Raw genomic sequence first — 18,998 nt, 5'->3', positions numbered from 1 at the left:
AAACCTCGATGAAACGAGGGTAATTTATTGAAAAGAAAAAAGATAAATACATCATAGTAGGAGAGACCTAACTCCATTCCTATCAAAAACAAAAACAAACCTATAACTCACAACAAAACAACAAAAACTAACAGAAACGAAAGGTGGGAAAACCCCAACCAATCGTTATTACAAAGAGAAATAACAAAATTTGGGGGCAAGTCTCACCACGTCAAACCTAAAGACTTTATCCCTTCATTTGCCAATGCATCTGCAACTCTGTTACCTTCTCGAAATATATGAGAAGAGTGAAAGTTCATCTGAGAAATTCGGTACAAGCAATTTCTGTATAATTAACAACGTTCTTGAAACTTAAAATGTCCATAAATTCATGATGGGATAATATAGCAGTTTAGCATCTCTCACTTGATCAACAAGACTGATTTCTTCTTATCAAGTCATAGATTAGTGCGTTCACTTAATTTGCTGTGGTCATTCCAGTCAAGAATTAAAGCAAGCGCAGTGACACTGCAGATCTCATTGACAATATATACTGGGTCCTTTAGCATTAGCAATTCTGTAACCAGCCATCTTACTGCAATTGAGAAAGTTTCATTGATTATATTCTATGAAACAAGTACATATCAAGCCTGAAGCCTATCAATTATATGATTTATATCTAGTACATAACGCAGAGAATCTTATGGAGTATTGAAATTTGAAACAAGGAGATGATCAAAATCAGCTCCATTTCTCTTTCCAAGAAGATAGCGCTGCTTTGGATCTTATGCCGAAATAATGAAAATGGTTCATGTAATCATGTCAGTGGACTATAAGAGAACATCTATACATGGCAAAGCATAGGTTATATATATCAAACACCTACGTTCTAACTTCTACGCAAAAATGCAAAGTACCAGGCTACCAGCTGGAGGATGTTTGGTAGCTGTTAAAGTTAGAGCATATATAGGTCGTAGTTGATAGTTCCATAACCTTTTATCACTCCAAAAAAGAACAAGATAGAAAAAAAGAAGACATATCCAATATTCAAAGAGGAGTCAGAGGACTAACCCAGTCAATAATCAATTAGGCTCTTGAGTCCTGACGGGCCGTCTTCTCTTAAGCTCTTTGCCAACTTGGTGTGAGAGTCGCTTGATTTGAGTTCATAAGAATCGTCCACTGTTTCGAAAAAAGACAAGGTTATCAACCAGCAGAATTAGCAAAGAAAAACTAAAAACTGCATAATCAATATATTCTACAATATCCAACAATCAACTCAAGTTTTACTATCCAGCGATAACTAAAAAGATGGAGTCTCGGCAACCAAAAAAGAGAGACCTGCTTTGAGTCTGTTCCTGATGTTCTGTGCATGTGTAAGTTTCATACACTCTTCATTTGGTGGCATTACCAGGTGCACTCCGCAGCGTTTCATAGGAACCACGTTAGTATAGAGAGATTGAAATATACTAACTCGACAGATAAAAGGTGGCAGTGAATCAAATCGAATTGTATCGAACGGAATATACTGCAGCCCCAGAAGAGGCGAATCGCCTTCATTGAGACAATGATCCGTCAGTACTCTTGCTTCATTGATTCGAATTTCAAATTCCCAGTCTAGCACCTCTTCACCAGCAACACATAGAGCCAATCCTGTGTTGTGCCATTGGAAATTAGGAAGGACTTGAATATAGAATTCAAACAGTCCATTTCCTGTGAAATCCATTTGACAGCTGAAAAACTTTGGAATTTCATAACTTGCTGGAAACACAACCCCGAATGCAGACTTCTGAGAACAGAGAAAAAGAGACAAGAGATCATCCCCCACCTGATGATCATCATCATTCACTAACCAACCTTTCTTCTCTGCATACTGAACCAGATTGTGACACAGTCTCCAGCAATTGGTCAAGTCCAACCACCAAAACATTTGCGATTCTTCATGCTTCAAAATGTTTGATAACTTTGAAATTCTTTCCAATGATTTGCAACCTCTCACTTCTAACACTTGCAAATTTGGTGGAAGCTCCGGAACTTCTTGAAGCCTCTTGCATCCATTCAAGATAAGGTGACTCAAGTTGGTAAATGTGCTAATGCATGCAGGAAGATTAACAAAATTGCTTTCTGAAAAATTAAGCGCTTCAATGTTGGAGGCATAACCAAGCGTCACAAGAAAATCACAGTTTGAAATATTGCATCCTCCTGCGTTCAAGTACTCTAGTGAAGGAAACACTGAATTTCCTTGATCTTTAACATCAGCATCGTCACTTTCTCTTTCTGATGAAGTTTCCTTGCTGTAAAGTGAAGAATTCTTTGAGTTAGACGTTGGAGTTGGCACTTCACCGTATTTCACCTTATTTGGAAATGGAAGCACCAGTTTTGGGCAACCTGTGAGTTCTAAATAAAACAGCTTTTGCAAATCAAAAATGCTGAGAGGCAGATTCGAAAGGTTTTCACATTTCTGTAAAATCAAAAATTGAAGATTAAACAGATGATATCCAATTGATGAAGGCACTTCTGTGATGGCAGTTCCAGAAACATTCATGTGTGTTAATGACTCCATCCTTCCATTCATTTGTGGAAAGCTCTCGAGCCTCCTGCAGCCTCCCAAATCAAGATATTGCAGAGATTTCATGTTGCCTATGTTTGGAAACATCTTAAGGGAATAGCAGTCCGTAAGATCAAAGTGAACAAGCTTATCAAGGGAACCGACAGACGGATGCAACTCAGCTAAACTTGTACAGGAATTTAAATCCAACCTCTCCAAATTCGGAAACATTCCAGACAAGTTGGGGAGTTCTATTAGGAATTCACAACTCCTGAAGCTTAGAGATTTCAAATTTTGCAAATTCTGCAACACAAAAAGGGAGAGATAATATGTCAGCTTCACAACCACTTTATAACAATTCAAAATACGTAATATAGAAGCTAAATCATTAACAGCTTAGAATACCTTGAGTCCTTGCCCAACTCGTGAGATGCGACTGTTTGGCATATTGAGATTGACAAGTTTTTGGGGATTGAACTCCGATGGTAAAGATTGTGCTGGGAATCCAGGCCAATCAAGGAACCTCAACTTATTTGGAAGATAATTGACCTCTCCAGAGAAGCATGCATTGATGTTTATAAAAAGCTGAAGATTTTTCATCTTTTTAAAGCTTTTAGCAGTCAAGCGTATCTCATATTCTCTTGGTAGCTCTACTCTGATGCCTTTAACTTCTTTTGAGCCCTGTTAGGAAAAGAAAAAGTATATAGAATTAGCAGAGCAAGTACTATATACGACTTCATTTTTTTTCACTTTTAGGAAGCTCTAGACACACACACAAACACATGGAAGGATACAAGTTCTATACTTACTGTATTTTCGGTTAAAACATGGTAAACATCCTCATGAAACCATATTCTGCTACGACTGCCAGCATCAGTGGGTGACTCTCTAAGAACTATTTCTTTTCCCATTTCCTCCAGCAAGTCATGCATCGAAATCCGACCAGATTTCTCAATCTTTATAAGGGCCTTCTCTTCAAGTACTTCAAGAGCATGTACAGGGGTGAGAGTATTAGAACCCTCCAGTGCTTGCATCACATACTCCTTATCTTTACCTTTAAAGAAACATGCAATGTCAAGAAATGCTTCTTTCAGTGGATATTGCAATACATCGTAACTTGTTTGAAGGACTGTTTGGATATCTCTGTCAGGAGATCTGGTGAAACAATCTATTGTATCATACCATTGATTTATACTCCTACCAGAGAGAAGTGAGCCTAAAATGTTTATAGCTAATGGAAGGCCGTGAGCAAAGCGTACAGCATCATCAATTGGGAATTTCACAAACTCATCTGGATTTTTGTTTCCCTTTAAGGCATTCAAAATCAAGAGGTTACGAGCTTCATCGTCATCTAATGCCTTGGCTGTGTATATTGCGTTAACTTGATGAGAAATTAGCAAACCTTTATCTCTTGTTGTTATGATAATTCTACTGCCACGACCAAACCAATCCAATCCTCCAGCTAATTTGTCCAACTGGTTCAATTCATTCACATCATCAAGAACTATGAGGACCCTTTTACTACGCAATCTGTCCTTAATCACCTGGATTCCTCTATCAGCATTAGTCATCTCCATTTTCCGCCCCCCTAAGATCTCATTAAGAAGATTATTTTGTAGTCCAACTAGGCCTTGATGGGATACTGAATCTTTTCTAACATTTGCCAAGAAACACCAACCTTCAAACTTATGGCGGAATGAGTTGAATAATTCGTTAGCAATTGTTGTTTTGCCTATTCCTCCAATACCCCATATACCAACCATGCGAACATCACTTCCTCCGACATCTAAAAGCCTAAGCAGATCTTGTACACGAGATTCTATTCCAACGGGATACTTTGCCACATTTAAGCAACTACGTTTTGATACTTGTGCTGAAATCTCTTCGGCAATCGTACTGATGAAGTTAGCTTCATGCCTTCTAATTTAAATGCAAAGGGTTTTTAATCAGATGAAACTCGCAATGGTAACTTTGTTCCGAAATCAACGAAACCATTAAATATTGAAAAGAAAGAATGCTGGAATATGGAAATATACATACCCGTCGAAGAAAGTCCACCCTGAGAAGTCTGCTGCTTCCCTAAGAGCTGTTCTCCATCTTTGGACCTTGTCCATGTTTTCCTTGAATCTGCACTCATGTTTAGCAAGTGCCTCACCATATTTACCCTTCTGGTACCGAACATCGGAAGGATCCACCTTGTAAAACACCGGCCAAACCAGTTGTTGATTCAGCTTCTTACATTTTAGGATCTCAACAAGTTCATCCAAACACCACCCTGAGGATGCGTAGTTTTCAGAGAAGATGAGTATAGAAATCTTTGACCCTTGAATTGCTTTGAGAAGTGAAGATGATATTTCTTCTCCTTTTCTAAGCTCTTCGTCATCCATGAAGGTATTAATTCCTTTCTGTACCAAGTAAGTGTACAAATGGCCAGTGAAGTTGTTTCGAGTATCCACACCTCGAAAACTCAAAAAGACATCGTATGGACTTGAACGGGTGAGAGGAGAAGAAGAAGAAGGAGATGCCTCTTCTTGTGTCGTATTGATTGAATCCGTATTGGTTTTTCTTCTCTTTGGTAATGGGAAATCCATATTGTTTGATAAACAGGCCGATGCAACAAAGAGTTGGGGAATTTTAAGGATCATGTATACGACTTTCGATGCCACTTGCAGTTTGCCGGCAGCTGCAAGGAAACTTTCAGGGGTGATTGACCGAAGTAAAGAAATGACTGTCAATAATTGATGCAAAATAATTTGTTATTATACATTGATACTCCAAGGAAACTTTCAAAGATTTTTGTAAAATGCAAGTGGTGTCGTGCTGATTAGTTTACTAAAAGATACCTAAACATTCTAATACCAATAACTTGACCGGGTAGCCAGAGAGAAGGTGTGGATTACCTATAATATCCATTTTCCCAAGCAACAAGAAAAAAACCATCTGTGGAGGCATATTCCATTGCAAAAATTTGAGTGCGTAGAGCAAGTTATGTGAAAATAAGTAATGGCTCCAATTGCGATCTTGCCTTCAACCCAAGGGTTAGGCTACACTGTGCACCATATTTTTGAACAGAACACGGTGCACCATGGGACAATCATCCAGATAACATAACATATGCTCAGCTCGAGCAGCCATGAAAGAATAACACAATCGAGGCAATTAAACTATGAGAAGATTAATCAACTTCCATTCAAAACAATACTGTATTCCACAACTGTTTGAGAAAATTATTCAGAACCCAGACTAAGGTCATCATCTTTAGTTCAAGAGCCAAATAGATACTAGAGGCAATGATCAACAAACTTTGAATGAGACCACAAAATCATGTTTGAAAATTAGAAGATCTATTCTTCGGCAACGACACTGATTTCACCCTTCTCCAGCAAGTCATAGAATGTCCTTACTTTCCTCTGCTCATTCCAGTGATGCATTTTCCAAAGGCCTCCCGCAGCCAAACCAAGCACCGCCCCTATGATTATCTCCTTAACAACACTTGGTCCTTTCAATGTGGCATGAGCAACCTTGTGACCAGCCATTTCACTTGATCTGCAATTCAGAAAGTGTCATCTTTTCAGTTTCTTTGGATTCTAAGACCAATAGCCCTAAAGAAGCCATGGTAAACTATAACATATGAAACAAATAACACAACTATCAACCAAATTCAAAACAACATTCAACATTATTTAGATATTCTCAGAAAGAGAAAACTAGGATTAGACATTAGTCTGATACAATATAGTACTACAGTAGCGGTTGGAGTTAGTATAAGTGCTAACTTCTAACGTGTTACCCTTTGGTTTTTCATCTTCAGTTTTCTTTTTGAATTAAAGATAGAGAACAAAATGTAAATGATGAAGCCTGACAATGTAAATGGTACGATACATAAAAACGAACACGACAAACTAAACACCGAAATCAAATGTCAATGCAAGTATTTTCATTCTTCTTCATCTCTCCCTCCCTGCTTTCTCCATTATATTTCCCTCCCTCTATACTTCAATAGAAAATTGAAACCCAAAAAACAAAAAACAAAATGGTGCCAAACAGGTTCCTCGTGGCCTTTAAGGTTTGGGCACAAGTCTAGCAACGGGGAAGGTTTCTAATGAAACAGAGAAGGCCTTAGGTTTATCAACAAGCTTGCTCGTGGCGCCGTTAGTAACATGTATCAAATAACAAACCTAAACAATCAATGCTAAAATTATAGCCCCTACAAGGACACTCGAATCGAGTCAAAATGTTCCAACCTGAGCAGTATCCAACATTTCAGCTCAAAATTTTGGATTTTGTGCTAGTATTTATAGGTAAATAACAACCATTTGACTTGGGATTCATGAAATGAAATCAGAAGGAATCAATACGCAGTATTTCTCTACAAAGTACAAACTTCAAGCAAATCAAATCCTCACAGTACTCATCAAAAGCACAAATAATCGGATTCCATAGCAAATAATTGCGAACAATAAGAGGTCAAAATTCAGAGACTTTACGAACCCTGATTTGATAAGCTAAACAGATCGATAATAGTCGAAACTTGAAAGAGAAGATCGAACACAAGAGATTGAATTTAGGGTTTATTTACCTGAGAGATTGAGAAGCAGAGGCTGCGAAATTGGGGCTTTCCTTTCTTTCGATCCTTCGCAAATGACGAGTGTTGCTCAGAAACCACGGAAGTAGGCTATTCGTTGTCCACCCGGGTTTTTAAATCTCGGTTTTGCCCTTGGGCCTGGTGAGATGGACTGCTCTGTTCACGTCTGTGGTTATTTTTGGGCCTTTATTGGGCCTAACTCGAAACACGGGCCTAATGAGATTCTTGCTACTTAAAAACTTGGATTTATCATTAAGACTTAAGAGAGGGAAATTATAAACTATACCTGGAACATCACGTGATATTTGGTATTTTCTAATACTATTGGTCCAAGTGTTTTTATTTTATTCCTGATTGGTCTATTTATTTATCTATACTTTTTTTTTCACCATATGTTGGTCCCCATAGAAAATTGAGTTATATGATTGGCTAGGAACACTACCTGGCAGTGCCACGTGGTGTTCAGGTACAGAGAATAATTACTCCTTAAGAGGATGCTTTGTCACTCTCATTGATACTTATATTGTGCTTGAAATAATGAAAGCTACAACGGCATAAATTACAATTATGTTGGTTGTAATTACCATTCTTAGGACGTAGCCATTTAGAATTCGGATTGTGTAATAAACTAAGAAAGTTTGAAATAAATGAAGGTTCTAAAATCGTAACCAACCTTAATAGAAAGACATTATTGCAGGACAATTCAAAATGGTATATAGTTTGGAGTGAGGCATTTGGAGAATCAATTCCTCCATCTTTATCCCCTCACTATTTGGTACCCCAGCATGCCTCACCTACTAATCAGATAACCATACTTTTGTGGGGTCATTTTGGACGCAGATGCTTATTGTGTATAGAACTTGACAATGAGGATTAATACAAATCAACAATGTTGATTTATACTAGTAAATGTTGCATCATTTTTTTCCACATAATTTATTGGATGATGTGGTTTGTGACCTACGAAGATTCTAGTCAATGGTCGTATCTATAAGGCAGGGCAGGCAACAACAAATAGGAAATAGCAATCTGTCGACAAAAATCTGTATAATGCAAAGAGCGAGGAAAAGTTATTTATTATTTTTTTTAAAATGGAAGAAAAGTACGCGCTATAAGAAATGAAAGACTGCCCAAAGAGACGGGAAGGCCACCAGAAACAGAAACAAAAGACAAACACAACTCTCTCTTCTGCTTAAAACGGTCAAGACTCCTCGCATGTTTTAAGATCAAACAGTCCTCTGCGAAAGATCCGCAGTTCCTCCAATCTTGTCTCTGCGAGCCCAGTTGTTGGAATTCACTGTCACTCGGGTCAGTCCTGCATTCCTTTCTCTCTCTTTTTCTTTCTTTCAGCAACATGATTGGATTGGAAGAGACGTGCATGTCTGATTAAGATACTGTAATTTTATGTGTTATGGGATACTCATCAGAAGTGGGAGTTGGCTTGAATTTTCATCGAAATGCCACGTTTCTTGTTAGATTGGATGATTCTCTTACTCATGTGTTGTTTTGTTGAATGCAAATTTGGCTTTATTTTGTTGGATTTTTATTTCTTTTTATCAATTGGGATATAAATTTCAGCCTTTTTAAACTGTCAATGGTAAATTCGGATCCCCATAATTTTGGTTTATGGGCTTATGGTTGTGGAGTGGAGTTGTTCATGTGTTTGTTGCTGATAGTATATACCACCAATCCGATTGAATGTCAAAGGGCTTACTTCAATCAAAGAGCCTGAAGTTTTACGAGTCAAATTATGCAGAGCAGCTCAGCCTGATTAGCTCATTATATACATTTTTTTTTTTTTTTGCAGGAAATATGGGTGACAAGGAGAATGGGTTTGCTGAAAGAGATGATCAACATTCTGAGTCTTCAATTGACAAGGTAATCTATGTGAACATGATCAAAGTACAACATAAAATTTTCCTTTTTATACTAAAAAAGTGTAACTAAGCACATTCTTTATGTGTTTAGAAGGCTTCTCTGAATGGTGAAGTTATGTCTACTTAAATGATTATCCGTGGAATCTTTGCATTTTCTCTGTTGCCTGTGAGTATCTATGCAGTTCTGGTTTGTCATGGAAGTTGCATGTATTGTCAATACACTGCCGCTGAAGATATCTAAGTAGGCCTTCAGTTTCAGGCTTTCATATCATCTGTTGTTGTGTGTCTTAGAGGGCAAGCATATTTGTGATAATGCATTTGAGCTAAACATGAACCAACAGTCTTCTGTGCCCTTTCTAATGTAATTAACTTTATAAGTTCAACCTGCTTATCATTTCACCCTTTTACATTGAAGATCCAACTTTCATGTTTGTACTCATGAAATTTGAGCCTGCAATACTGGTATGTGCAGTACAGTTTTGATTTCTCAACATGGTATGATGAAATTCTGAGATCTCACAAGTGACCTGAAACTATTGATTGACATTTGTTTGAGACTTTAAGCTTTTCCTGTCCCCTCTTACATTCCTTCTAATATCTGATACTTCTGTATGTAGGTTGACCCGGGGAAACCTGCATATCTGACGTGGCAGCGAAAAGTAAACAGCACGGGAAAGGCTGTCGTGGAGTTCAATCTAACTTTGAAAGAAGTTATTCATATGGTAAGTTTATAAGATATTTTGGCATAAATTTTGGATTTTGACTAAAACATAAACGAGCTCACCTTGTCAACTCTAGGATAGTATTGGTAGTGCATATCTTCTATGGCCCAAAAGAACAACTATTATTCTTGGTGTTAAATTTGAATTACACATTCTTCGCTACGGAACCCATCATCTCACCTGACTATTAATTCTCAGTTACTGGATATGACAGTTTCACTTGTTCCTCCTAGCTGCATGCTGTTCTCTTGCTGATATGAATGCATGTTTCTCTTATGTCTTGTTAATGCAGCATGTCTGACTTTCATTTCAATGTCCGTCCTACTTTCTCTTACTGTTTTTGTCGACAATGCCACATTCTTCTCTTACATACATACATTCTTTTTTGTTATAGGCTCCAATTGGAATTCGTCTATGGCGCCATCAACGAGAAGAAACAGCTAAAGGAAGGGTAAATTTCTTTAATTGAAAATGGGGATTAATTGCTATTATGAATAGCTTATTGGTGAGGAATCCATCCAATTGAAGTTCTTCATGCCAATTTTCTACCTATTTTCTTTTCTCCAGGAGATTATGATTGATCCATTTACTAAGCGCGCTCGATCATCTAGTCATGGTGTACCACTTGGTGGTATGGGGTAAGCCCTCTCTCTCTCCATCTCTACATTTTCCGGATTAGGTTCACCTCTGTAATGACCAGATGAACTGGTTTATAGACAAGCATAAGAACTCAATGGGATCCCCCTCGAATCAGACAAGAAAAGAGGGGGTGGGTACCATTGAGTTCTTATTAATCATAAAAAAAAATTACATAATGTTTCAAAGAAATGCACGCTTCTCTCTCTCACTCTCTCGAATACCAAATTGTGTGGCATAGAAGTAAAACATTTTTCTATGTGTCTGTCACCTTTTATGTGTTTGCAGATTTAACGTTTTGTGTCTTTTAGTTAACCTACATGCATATTTATTTGTATATCACACTTGACTCTGGTTTTTCAATCAAAGATATATATAGTTTATATATATTATATATATATATATATTATATATATATATATATTATATATATATATATTATATATATATATATTATCCTTTGAGAAGGCATATTTATGAACTTGACAAAATGCAATGGAAGTACAGAAGACAATATTATTCCCAGATTGTCAATATGGTGAGTTGGTGACTGCTTGTCACTGAGAGAAAATTTTCGGTCTTCCCCAATCAGTAGAGATTTTTTGCTTGTCTGATTGGTAAACCTTCATGAATGATTTCAAATTTTAGATCATACTATCTTTTGATGTTTTCTCAGTGGAGGAAGTATCGGAAGAAGTTTAAAAGGTGAATTTCAGCGCTGGCAGCTACTCCCCAAAACATGTGAAGAGGATCCAGTTTTAGCAGATCAATTTTCTGTAAGCCCTGTACCTTACATTTCTTGACTATATTTTCAAGAACAGAAAGTATAACATACACGATTAAGACACTGATGGTGGAATGAAAAGTTTGCGATAGTCTATGTAGATGAACCTTGCATGTTTCTCCGTTCTGACTCTTACAATTTCCAGAAAAAGTTATACTATAGTTTTATAACCTTTATTCATATATGTTTTGACTAGTTATATTCATGTATAGATGTCTACAATCGCAAATTCTTTTAGCTACATCCTTTCTAGGTTTATTAAGATACTACTGTACTGCGTTTGAGTCTGTAAGAGTCTAGTAATGTGCATTGGAAGTGACCCTAACCTAAAACTAATGATAGCAACAGTTCTATTTTTGGGTTAGTAAAATTGTTTTTTTTTTTTTCTTTCAGGTATTTGTTTCCCGCACCAATGGTGAAAAGTATTCTAGTGTACTCTGTCCAAGAAACCCAGATGTCAAGTAAGTTCTTAAAACAAAAAAGACGCTTTAAAAATAAGAGGAGAAAACACTAATACTTCATTTATACTTGTCTGATTTAATGGGATCCCCCTCCTTTCCAATTTAAACAGAGGAAACAACGCTTCAGGGATTGGATCTTGGGACTGGAATTTGAAGGGGGATAAATCTACCTATCATGCCCTTTTCCCAAGGGCTTGGTCTATTTATGAGGGTAGGCTGCTTTAATCTTAGACTTTTGATTCTATTATAAGCTTCACTCTTCTCGGTTGTATAATTTTTTTTTTCTATGCAGGTGAACCTGACCCAGCACTTAAAATAGTCTGTCGTCAAATTTCACCCATTATTCCTCATAACTACAAGGAGAGCAGCTTCCCTGTCTCCGTTTTTACTTTCACGGTAAGAATGGTTCTTTAAAGAGATATTTTCAGAAAAGCTTACCTGAGGCAGCTGTATGAATATTTGTTTTCTTCTTTTGTGCTCTCTTGTCAGCTGTATAATTCAGGAAGTACTGCTGCAAATACCACCTTGCTTTTCACATGGGCAGTAAGTATTTGTTGGACAACCAACATAACTCAAGATTTTTGAAACCATTTTTACCACAATTATTTTGCGATAATATAGCCAACTTTTTGTATTATTTAAATTTCAAGACAAAATATGAGTTAATTGTATCGGTATGTCACATTCAGAATTCTATTGGAGGGCTTTCTGAATTTTCTGGTCAACATGTTAATTCAAGAGCAAAGTAAGAATCTTGTCCTGAACTTGATTTCTTTTCTCCTTTCCAATTTAAAGTAAGTCAAATAACATGCATATGTTAATCCATAATGTATCTCTGCATGTACACTAAATGTTTCTTGTTGACGTGCCTATAATTTACTCTGACAATATGTCTTAACTCGTAGGGTGAAGGATGGCGTGCATAGCGTGCTTCTACATCACAAGTAAGTTCCTCCCCTTTTAGTATGGATGGAAAAGAGACTGTCGAAATGATTTCCTCAATATAAGATGTGCTTGTTTAATCCTCTACATTTAACATCCACTATTTGCAAATATGTGCAGGACTGCAACTGGAAAATCCCCAGTGACGTTTGCAATAGCAGCAGAGCAGACTGATGGCATTCACGTGTCAGAGTGCCCTTGCTTTGTGATATCTGGTGACTCCAAGGGCATTAGCGCTAAAGACATGTGGAATGAAATAAAACAGGTAAAAGAGTGTCGTACATTTTACATTTCAAAGAAAACTTCCCTTGTTATGAGCTTGCAATTTTTAAATACTTTAGGATCTATGTTCCTTGCTCTTGAGAACTCTGCAATCTGAAAAAAATTAATAATATTTTTTTCAACAAACATTGATGACAAGAGAAATTATTTACTGTAAACTTTAGTTTTTAGTAACTTTTATGTTTGTTTTTTATTTTAATTGTCAAAAGCTGAAGACTTTAGTTGGTCATAAGGTTCCATTTGCCCGTGAAATACTAGTCTAAGCTTTACCAATATCAGGTCCATACACATAGGTGCACTTATGTTGAGAAAATATTTACTTTGAATCTTTCTACGTATTGCTGGAGCCCTGGCAATATCCAGCTTCTGTTGAGAAACCAAATACGCTAATACTACTTTGGTCTGTAAAGGGTTACAACAGATTTTTTTTTTTTTTTGAATAGAGGGTTACAACAGTTTTGACACTGCGATTGATAACATTGCTCCCTCAAATAGGCAATGTGTTCTCAACATGGCCACAATTGACTGTCTTGTAGAGGCATTCTTACTTCCGACTTGGCTTTGTAGTCTTCACTCCCCTTCTATCTCTCTCAGTGTGCATATCCTGTTAACTTTCTGGGGGAGATATGGTTTCTTTTTATGAGTGTGTGCGATTTTTTTTTTTCTTTTAATACCAGGCGATGCTCTTAAGAAGGAAACTGTGCCGGGTATGATGCCCTGTATGTGGTCCTCTTGAGTTATGCTCATTCTTAACATAATATTTGTGCATCTGTTGCAGCATGGATCGTTTGACGGTCTTAATTCAGCTGAAACATCATTACCTTCAGAACAAGGGTCGTCTATTGGGGCAGCCGTTGCTGCATCTGTGACAGTACCACCAGATGGAGTACGTACTGTAACATTTTCACTGGCATGGGATAGCCCTGAAATAATTATGGGTGGAAAGACTTATTACAGGTGAGTGCTCAGTGTGGTAATGCCGGAGACTGTTTGAAACATCCAATACAAAGGAACAATATTTATTTGCTGAGAAATTTTATGAACAGGCGTTACACTAAATTCTTTGGCACACATGGGAATGCAGCTGCAAATATTGCTCATGATGCAATTCTTGGTAATGATTGTTTATATACACAATATCATATCTCTCGTATTAAATTACCAGATGTATAGGGGACTAGGGGTTAATAATACTTTCACATTTAAAGTTTGATCATCCTCCCACATTATCTCTAAATTCCAATTCCCTAGAGTTAATGTACATTGGTCAGCTTCTTGATGTACATGTATATCAGTTGGCTAAATCGTATGACAAATCTTTTTGCTTACATAGCAGTGACATAACAGTGGCGTGTTATATAAACTCAATAGTTTTCACATAATTGCTTTAGCACAAATAGTCTCCAATGAAGATCTACTTTCCTCCCCGTTTTGATTGCTTTCATTTGGTAGAGACAACCGCATTCTAGTATTGTGGCCTCTACCTTTCAATTTCATTGAAGAGATAAGGAAGATTTGTTGGTTCCATACAACCCTAATATTGTTGGTACTAAGAATTGCACATAATATTTTGACTGGCCATAAAAGAAGTTGGTGTAATTACTCGTACTCCATATTTGGAAATGTAATGCACTTTAATTTCTGTATAATTTTTATTGGTTGCAGTCACCTTACATCCTTTATTTTTATTTTTAATTTTTGTCAAACATAGAGCATCACAATTGGGAATCACAAATCGAGGCATGGCAAAGACCGATACTTGAAGATAAGAGGCTTCCTGAATGGTGAGTTTAGATGTGTAATATGATTTCTGGCTTTTCAGGTTTCTAAGATTTGGCAAGGTTCTTTGCAGGTACCCTGTTACTTTGTTCAATGAGCTATATTATCTTAATTCTGGCGGCACAATTTGGACAGGTATACTGTTTTGTGAACCGCAGATTTTCTCTTAAGAAAACAGATTGTTGTGGTGAAAATTAATCTATATGCTTTGTTGAATAATTTTGTAGATGGATCACCTCCTGTGCATAGTTTAGTAAGTATTGGAGGAAGGAAGTTTTCTCTTGATAAATCCTCATTAGGTGTGAAAAACATCATTGATGCACCCCAGCAAAATGATACTGCTGTTGACATTCTTGGAAGGATGACTACAATACTTGAGCAAATTCACATGCCCGTGGCATCAAATTCTGCATTTGGACCAAATCTGCTTCAGGAGGGAGAAGAAAACATTGGTCAATTCCTTTATCTTGAAGGAGTTGAATATCACATGTGGAACACTTATGATGTCCATTTTTACTCATCTTTTGCACTGGTCATGCTATTTCCAAAACTTGAACTCAGCATACAAAGAGACTTCGCAGCAGCAGTAATGATGCATGACCCTAGTAAGATGAGTGTTTTATGTGATGGGAAGTTGGTCCAAAGAAAGGTTCTTGGAGCTGTTCCCCATGATATTGGGATCCATGATCCATGGTTTGAAGTAAACGCTTATAATGTTTATAACACAGATAGATGGAAAGACTTGAATCCTAAGTTTGTTCTCCAAATTTATAGGGATGTGGTTGCCACTGGTGATAAGAAGTTTGCAGAAGCTGTTTGGCCTTCTGTTTATGTTGCAATGGCTTATATGGAACAATTTGACCGGGATGGTGATGGTATGATTGAGAATGAAGGCTTTCCTGATCAAACCTATGATACATGGTCTGTCACTGGTGTGAGTGCATATTGTGGTGGGTTGTGGTTAGCAGCTCTGCAAGCTGCTTCAGCCTTGGCACGTGAAGTAGGTGACAAGGGTTCTGAGGATTATTTTTGGTGCAAGTTTCAGAAGGCAAAAGTGGTGTATGAAAAATTATGGAATGGATCTTACTTCAACTATGATAACAGTGGTCAAAGTGCAAGTGCATCAATTCAAGCAGATCAATTGGCCGGACAATGGTAGGTTGAGTCTTGTGATTGGACTACCTGGACGTATCCAAATACTGTCTACCAAAACCCAATTTAAAATTGCATTCACCACAAACATATAAAAACACATAATTGCAATTACAGAAACTTTGACTTCTAGCTAGAGCATGACTTGAGATATTGAGTAATAGGCATATATCAAAAGTAATAATTAGGCTATATTATCTCTACTTCCCATTTTTGTTTATAGTACCTCCACAGTTAACTTGCCCGTACAGGTTTCTCTTAGATTAGAAATATAATTAGGTTCCCTCTGTAATTGTTGTTCAATTTTACCTCATAGATTTAAATATACGAAATGCATACAGTTTGCCTAGTTTTCGCTTTTAATATATTTCTCAGATTTCTGCATGATATATGAATTTGGTAGCTCGACTTGTAATTATCAGGATGTGAAAGTTATGACGAAGTTAATATAAAAATCCTGAGTTTTTTTATTTCATTTTTTTGTTTAAATTGTATCTTATTAAGATTACTGTATAATGTGGTAGATATGTGGTTCTCTGTTCTTTTATTGATGTGTCGCAGTGGATCACAACTTATTATTCAGCTAATTTGTAGGTATACCGGAGCATGTGGACTTATGCCAATCGTTGATCAAGACAAGGCACAAAGTGCATTGGAAAAGGTTTATAATTACAATGTCTTAAAGGTGAAGAATGGGAAATTGGGGGCTGTTAACGGGATGCTTCCTGATGGAACTGTTGACATGACAACATTGCAGTCGAGAGAAATATGGTCTGGGGTCACATATGCTGTTGCTGCAACAATGATCCAAGAAGATATGCTTGACATGGCATTTCATACTGCTGGTGGAGTCCATGCAGCTGCGTGGTCTGAAGAAGGTCTTGGGTGAGTAACTATCTAAAACATCTTTAGCTTGGCATTCTTAGCTTTAGTATATATTTTTGGCTGCTTCCCCAATATGTTCATCTTTATTTTGATTTGTTCCATGTTTCTGCAAAGTTCAGTTGGTCACAGTGAAATGCATGCTCTGGATATAGAGTTGTTATATAGTTTCAAATAATGCAACATGACCTTTTTGATTTGTTTGCCATCTTCTCCGGTTTACATTTTCATGCTTATGAATATTAACCTGTTATTATCTCCTCGACAGATACTCTTTTCAGACTCCTGAAGCTTGGACCACCACTGGGGAATTCAGATCATTAGCTTACATGCGCCCGCTTGCCATATGGGCAATGCAATGGGCATTATCAAGACCTAATAAGGTTCTTAACCGAGAGACAAGAGCAGAAGTTGATCAAGTTTCTTTGCTCCGGGATGAGGCTGGATTCGCAAGAGTTGCTCAGCTTTTAAAGTTGCCGCCAGAGGAAGCAGCATCCAGAAGCATTTTACAGGTTGTTTATGATTATACTTGCAAGAGGATGATGTGAGTGAAATTTGTACCAGTGACATTACATATCTACATGTCGATTCAAACCAGAAAATATATTACATTTGGTATAGAGTGATATTGTTGGGTCTTTGAACAGGAAGAAAATATAAATAAGAAGGGGGTATATTTATACATAATCATATACCGTTTGATTTGGAAGATTCTTGTTTATCTATATTATTGTGTTTTTCAATCTGTCTTACTTATCAAACTATACAACGAGAAATGTTATTGAAGTGCTATCACTGGCAAGTAGAAAGCAGTTTCCTCCTAGAATTGAACGAATCGCAGCAAATTGGGGTGTTTGAGACGCACTCTTTTGCTGTCTGATTTTTAGGCGGAGGAACTATCTGAAAATGGATGATCACTTTTGTTCCATAATTTACATTATACAACAAACGCGATCAAGTACTCTTATTTATTTTTAAAACAAATTGTCAATCCGTCTTGTCTTTTATAGATTCAGTTGAATCACAAAAGAATGGTCTTTTATATAGGTTTGGGCATCCGACTCATCTTATATTCGCTTAAAAAAATCATAATTGTTTGCCCTATAGATGCATAATACTATTTAAAAAAATCATTACTTGATAAATATAATTTTTATGAAACACGTATCTAAAATCTAGCCAACACTATTTTTATTGATAAAAAAAGACACGTATGGTGTGTTTAACTTTAACGATATCTTGTCTAAGCAAGTAGAGTTCAAAAAACGCTATCAACATATAACACCTAACAATATCATAGGAAAAGAGATCAATATTGTAATTTGTCATTTTTAAAAAATCAAAATTGGGAGCAAAAGTCGGTTCATTAGACAAAGAAAATGTCGATTTTAGGGATTCCTTCTTTATTGCTAAATGTTTGTGATGTGAAGCAAATGATGAGTCAGTGGGTCGTATGTGGCAGGCGAAGTAATAGTCATTGGGTGAGCTACCCTAGTGCTTCTCAACAACCAAATCTTAAGATTTGTAAAATAAATTGAATGAATAATGTATGTTCCAAGATTGTTAAATGATAAAAAGGAAAGTAGCCCATCTATCATCAAATATTTTGAAGAAGAAGGTTGATATTTAATGATTACAAACCACGCAAACGTGCATCCAGATTCCACAGCATACACTTGAGGACCACTGCGCGCTACGATGTGTACGCGTCAATATTCAACAAACAACAAAAGCCTCATGCACCAAATAAAAAGAAATATAACCAATAAAAGCAGAAGTGCAGAACCCTAAATGGGTAATGCGATGCATATTCAAACTACCAAACAAGTATTGACAATTGTATATTCACACCTAATCTTACATACTCTAAAATTAAAATGTATTTATTACTGAGTCGTGATTTGTTAGTTATGTGATATAATAAATTGTTGATGTCACGTATTCAATTCTTACTCGTATAGATGAAAATAAATAAAGCAAATATCCTTATTAGTTATGCGTTGACCTGCCTAACAAACCCAGATGATCATCTCGGCCCTTCACAGTTCTCGTCGGAGGTTGATATCCGACTCCTACCACAAGGATTGGGGCACATCTACCCTGACCATATTAGTCGCGGTGCGCTCAATGGCCACCCGCCACGTACATGCCGCAACCCTCAAGTAGAACCGCTCAAGATTGGAAACCTACAAAAAGACATGATCATAGAAGACCCCTTTCAACCTCTAAAAGCTGCAGTTAAGGAATCCTTCCGCTGCCAACGCATGATCAACACCCCAAAGAAGAGCGATGCCGGCAATATGAGACCCTAGGTTCGCTTTAAGAGACTTGGAGGCAATCCATAACACTACGAACCGTGACTTATTGATTAG

At 37.0% G+C, this 18,998-nt stretch overlaps 3 protein-coding genes across 3 annotated transcripts; 1 reads left to right on the top strand and 2 right to left on the bottom strand.

The window, feature by feature from the left end:
* Nucleotides 1–145: 145 nt before the first annotated feature.
* LOC101301502 (TMV resistance protein N-like) lies at nt 146–5,115 on the bottom strand. Its single transcript, XM_004301749.1, has 6 exons — nt 4,565–5,115; nt 3,334–4,444; nt 2,930–3,205; nt 1,318–2,827; nt 1,051–1,158; nt 146–574 (listed from the first exon to the last, which is right to left on the bottom strand). The coding sequence occupies exons 1-5, from the start codon at nt 5,113–5,115 to the stop codon at nt 1,055–1,057; spliced, it is 3,552 nt and encodes a 1,183-aa protein (XP_004301797.1). The 3' UTR covers nt 146–574; nt 1,051–1,054.
* Nucleotides 5,116–5,685: 570 nt separating this feature from the next.
* Nucleotides 5,686–7,190, bottom strand: LOC101297841 (cytochrome c oxidase subunit 5C-2-like). Its single transcript, XM_004300400.1, has 2 exons — nt 7,104–7,190; nt 5,686–6,070 (listed from the first exon to the last, which is right to left on the bottom strand). Exon 2 carries the CDS (start codon nt 6,058–6,060, stop codon nt 5,869–5,871), a length of 192 nt encoding a protein of 63 aa, XP_004300448.1. The 5' UTR covers nt 6,061–6,070; nt 7,104–7,190; the 3' UTR covers nt 5,686–5,868.
* Nucleotides 7,191–8,921: 1,731 nt separating this feature from the next.
* Nucleotides 8,922–17,365, top strand: LOC101301209 (non-lysosomal glucosylceramidase-like). The gene is made up of 19 exons (XM_004301748.1): nt 8,922–8,987; nt 9,604–9,708; nt 10,103–10,159; nt 10,276–10,346; nt 11,021–11,120; nt 11,522–11,589; nt 11,700–11,800; nt 11,882–11,985; nt 12,079–12,132; nt 12,279–12,334; nt 12,495–12,533; nt 12,652–12,796; nt 13,592–13,770; nt 13,860–13,927; nt 14,525–14,597; nt 14,666–14,727; nt 14,820–15,747; nt 16,339–16,629; nt 16,895–17,365. Exons 1-19 carry the CDS (start codon nt 8,922–8,924, stop codon nt 17,172–17,174), a joined length of 2,847 nt encoding a protein of 948 aa, XP_004301796.1. The 3' UTR covers nt 17,175–17,365.
* The last annotated feature ends 1,633 nt before the right edge of the window (nt 17,366–18,998 follow it).

Source organism: Fragaria vesca, linkage group LG5 (genome assembly GCF_000184155.1).
Source record: "Fragaria vesca subsp. vesca linkage group LG5, FraVesHawaii_1.0, whole genome shotgun sequence".
Classification (NCBI taxonomy): domain Eukaryota; kingdom Viridiplantae; phylum Streptophyta; class Magnoliopsida; order Rosales; family Rosaceae; genus Fragaria; species Fragaria vesca.
Note: the sequence above shows the minus strand (reverse complement) of the source record. Positions and strands in the feature narration are given on the sequence as shown.

Bases quoted from the DNA above. Each gene is read 5' to 3' on its own strand.
- LOC101301502 (XM_004301749.1), bottom strand. From the start codon at position 5,115: ATGGATTTCCCATTACCAAAGAGAAGAAAAACCAATACGGATTCAATC. The intron at 4,445-4,564 runs GTATGTATATTT...CATTTAAATTAG, and splicing joins GGGTGGACTTTCTTCGACGG to AAGGCATGAAGCTAACTTCA. The intron at 3,206-3,333 runs GTAAGTATAGAA...TTTTCCTAACAG, and splicing joins ATGTTTTAACCGAAAATACA to GGCTCAAAAGAAGTTAAAGG.
- LOC101297841 (XM_004300400.1), bottom strand. From the start codon at position 6,060: ATGGCTGGTCACAAGGTTGCTCATGCCACATTGAAAGGACCAAGTGTT.
- LOC101301209 (XM_004301748.1), top strand. From the start codon at position 8,922: ATGGGTGACAAGGAGAATGGGTTTGCTGAAAGAGATGATCAACATTCT. The intron at 11,590-11,699 runs GTAAGTTCTTAA...CAATTTAAACAG, and splicing joins CCAAGAAACCCAGATGTCAA to AGGAAACAACGCTTCAGGGA. The intron at 12,534-12,651 runs GTAAGTTCCTCC...AAATATGTGCAG, and splicing joins AGCGTGCTTCTACATCACAA to GACTGCAACTGGAAAATCCC.